This window comes from Octopus bimaculoides, chromosome 30 (assembly GCF_001194135.2).
Source record: "Octopus bimaculoides isolate UCB-OBI-ISO-001 chromosome 30, ASM119413v2, whole genome shotgun sequence".
NCBI lineage: Eukaryota > Metazoa > Mollusca > Cephalopoda > Octopoda > Octopodidae > Octopus > Octopus bimaculoides.
The window spans coordinates 5126548-5129736 of NC_069010.1; the positions used below are offsets into that span (position 1 = coordinate 5126548).

Below are 3189 nucleotides of genomic sequence, written 5' to 3' on the forward strand. Positions count from 1 at the left end.
ATATATATATATATATATATATATATATATATAAATGTTTGTTTTTATGTTCAGTTATAATAGATAAAAGCAATTTCACATTAATCTGACGGATTACACCATACTTTGTTGAACACAAATTTATTGATGGTGTGTTAATATATATATATATATAATGTGTGTGTGTGTCCCCCCGTTCTATGTATAATTAGTTTTATACAATCAAAAGTACTGTCTGTGGAGTACGAAATATATTTTCCTCGTGAAACACACACACACACATTCATTTATGCACACGCACACTCATGCACACAAAAGGCGTATATAAATGAAAATATTTCCTCTCAGATATATTTCGGCGTAATTACTGAACAAGTTGATTCAGCAATTCCTATATATGCACGTACACACGCACACACACACAAACGGTTACATGTCCGTACAATCGCACATACACAAGCACACACACACACACACACACATATATGCAGACATACTTATACATACGTACGGAAGCAAACACATACGCACACGCTAAAACATTTGTTCCAGTTCAGAATTCTTCAAGTTCTCCCCCTCCCACGAAACATTTTTTATTCTGCCCTTTTAAGAAAAAATGCGGTCGTCTGATTTTTGTTTTGGATAGCAGAGATTCAGAATCTACCAAAACAAACAAAAAGATAATAATAATAATAATAATAATAATAATAATGATAATAATAATATATTTCTTTTATTTGCCACTAGGGCGAAGAATGATGGAGACAATACAATGACAGACATAAAGTATAGGATTTTACGTCTAATGAAATGATTGAAAAAAAAAAAACAAAGGAAAAGTATACATTGTATACAATAAGACAGGGGTTTTCAAACTGTGGTCCATGGACCACAGTGGACCACAGGGGGTCCGTGGACAGCAAATACTTTTTATGGGCAATTTGATTTTATAGATGTTTTCTAATCGAGGCTATAGTAGAAGACACTGGCCCAAGATGCCATGCAGTTGGACTGAACCCGGAACCATGTGGCTGGGAAGCAATCTTCTTACCACACAGCTACTTAACATAGTTAAATCCTAGCGAATAGCTGTGAATGTTACTTTTATTTTTTCCCATTTTCATGTTGTATAAATTTATATATATATAAGGTTTTAGAAGGGTATTGGATTCAACCAAACCCAAAGATACAGGTAATATTGAGTAAGGGCTGTATACCGGCTAGTTTTGCCCCTGAGTGGGGATTATAACATAGGTCGTGTGTATGCATAAAGAGAGAAAAAAGAACAATGGCAAAGTTAGAAATATATTTTATGGATAAAGTCTTACTGCTGTTTCAGGGAAAATCCAATGTATCCCTTCATCAGAGACGGTAATAGTAGAGGAATGGATTATTACATCTATAAGAGGAGAGTTGTAGTAGGAAGTGAGAGCGATGCGCTGAAAAAAAGAAAGAAGAAGCAGTACTTGGAGTGTAGCTTCATTCCAGTAGTAAACATCCATGTAAATAATCCTTGTCGGTATTTTCCGGAGAAAAATTGCAGTAGCAAAGGTGGATATATGTCATATTGTGTCCGGAGTATACTGTGCGTTGTTAACTCAATGACAAACTGTCTTTTGTGAATATGTATATATGGGGAGAGAGAGAGAGAGAGGGACATGCATGTATGCATACAACTGAGATTGGTGGTGATGATGATAATGGTGTTTTCTCTTTCAGCTGTGCAAGAGTGGATGATTAGACGCCGTTTACAAAAGGAGAGACAAGAACAGTTGGAACAGTTACAATCCATGATGGCCAACACCTCTGAACTCACAAACAACTTCTGCCAGAGCAGTTACTGCAACCAGATGGCAGGAGGCAAATCTCCTGAAAACGGACAGAATAGAATCGAAGAACGTGGTGAAGACCTATTTCAAAATAACAATCATAGTAGTAGTGGTGGTGATGATGGCGGTGGTGGTGGTGGTGGTGGTGGTGGTGGTAGTAGCCGTACCAATAATAATAGTAGTAATAATAATTCTACCGGCAACAGAGTGTTCTGGAAGAGTTTCACATCGCATCAGAATCCTTCTTCTGTATTCACAAAAGACAGTTTGTCGTTGGAAACTGACACTACTACACTCAGCCAACCGAGTCGCCACCAAACCTGCTCCTCCCCTTGTGTGACGCCTGACCCCTCTGAACCTCCCATAAAACGGTTGAAGATGTCCTGCGAGCAGTTCACATCTCTACAGAATGTTAGTATTGGCGATGGTGTGGTCAGCAGAAGAAAATTACCAAAAGTGAGTCTCAGACCATTTTATTTTACGAGGGTGAGTCAAAGAGTAATGCCATTTTGTTATAGGACAGGTATAATTACCAACACAGGAACATGTATCATACATCAAAATGAAGCTGGTCGTCTGTGGATCGCATCCCTACTTTTCAACATAGTCACCGTTTCTCTCAATAGCTTCGAATGAGAGCATGTATCCCTGCCCCGTATAATTCTGCTGACTGTTGTTTGAGCCAATTCTTCACTACAGTTTTCACTTCCTCGTCACTGGCCTATCATCTCTTCGGCCCCATGAAAGAGGGTCTGAGAGGCAAACATTATTCCAGAGACGAGGTAGTGAAAATTGTAGTGAAGAATTGGCTCAAAGAGCAGTCAACAGAATTTTATGGGGCAGGGATACATGCTCTCATTCGAAGGTGGAACATTGCTATTGAGAGAAACGGTGACTATGTTGAGAAGTAGGGATGTGATCCACAGAGGACCAGCTTCATTTTGATGTACGATACATGTTCCCATGTTGGTAATTACACCTGTCCTAACCCAAATGGCATTACTTTTTGACTCACCCTCGTATTTTTTATTCCATTCTTCATTCTCTACTCTCTACAGGTTGGTATCAAAAGGGTTAAGAATTGTTTCTCTATTATATATTTTAACCCTTTTGTTACCATATTTCTGTTGAGATGCTCTGTGTTTCTTTCAATTGATTTTAAATATAACAAAGAACTTAGTAAAATAACTTAGTTATCGTTCAGCTAGTGTTAGGAACAAAAATTGTGACTAAGGTTTGGTGGAAGATTTTAATTCAGAACTTATGAAAACAAGACATTTGTACTACAGACAGAGCCAAAAGCAGTTTCAACCAGGTTGGTATCAAAAGGGTTAAGAATTGTTTCTCTATTATATATTTTAACCGTTTTGTTACCATATTT

The 3189-nt window shown here is 37.6% G+C and overlaps 1 protein-coding gene across 2 annotated transcripts in view; it reads left to right on the forward strand.

The window, feature by feature from the left end:
• LOC106874221 (unconventional myosin-XIX) overlaps positions 1-3189 on the forward strand; it is a 44386-nt gene that overhangs the window by 39678 nt on the left and 1519 nt on the right. For both annotated transcript variants that reach the window (XM_014921876.2, XM_014921878.2), the window contains one exon: positions 1699-2264. In XM_014921876.2, the coding sequence (XP_014777362.1) occupies positions 1699-2264 (566 nt within the window). The remainder of the gene's footprint in view (positions 1-1698; positions 2265-3189) is intronic.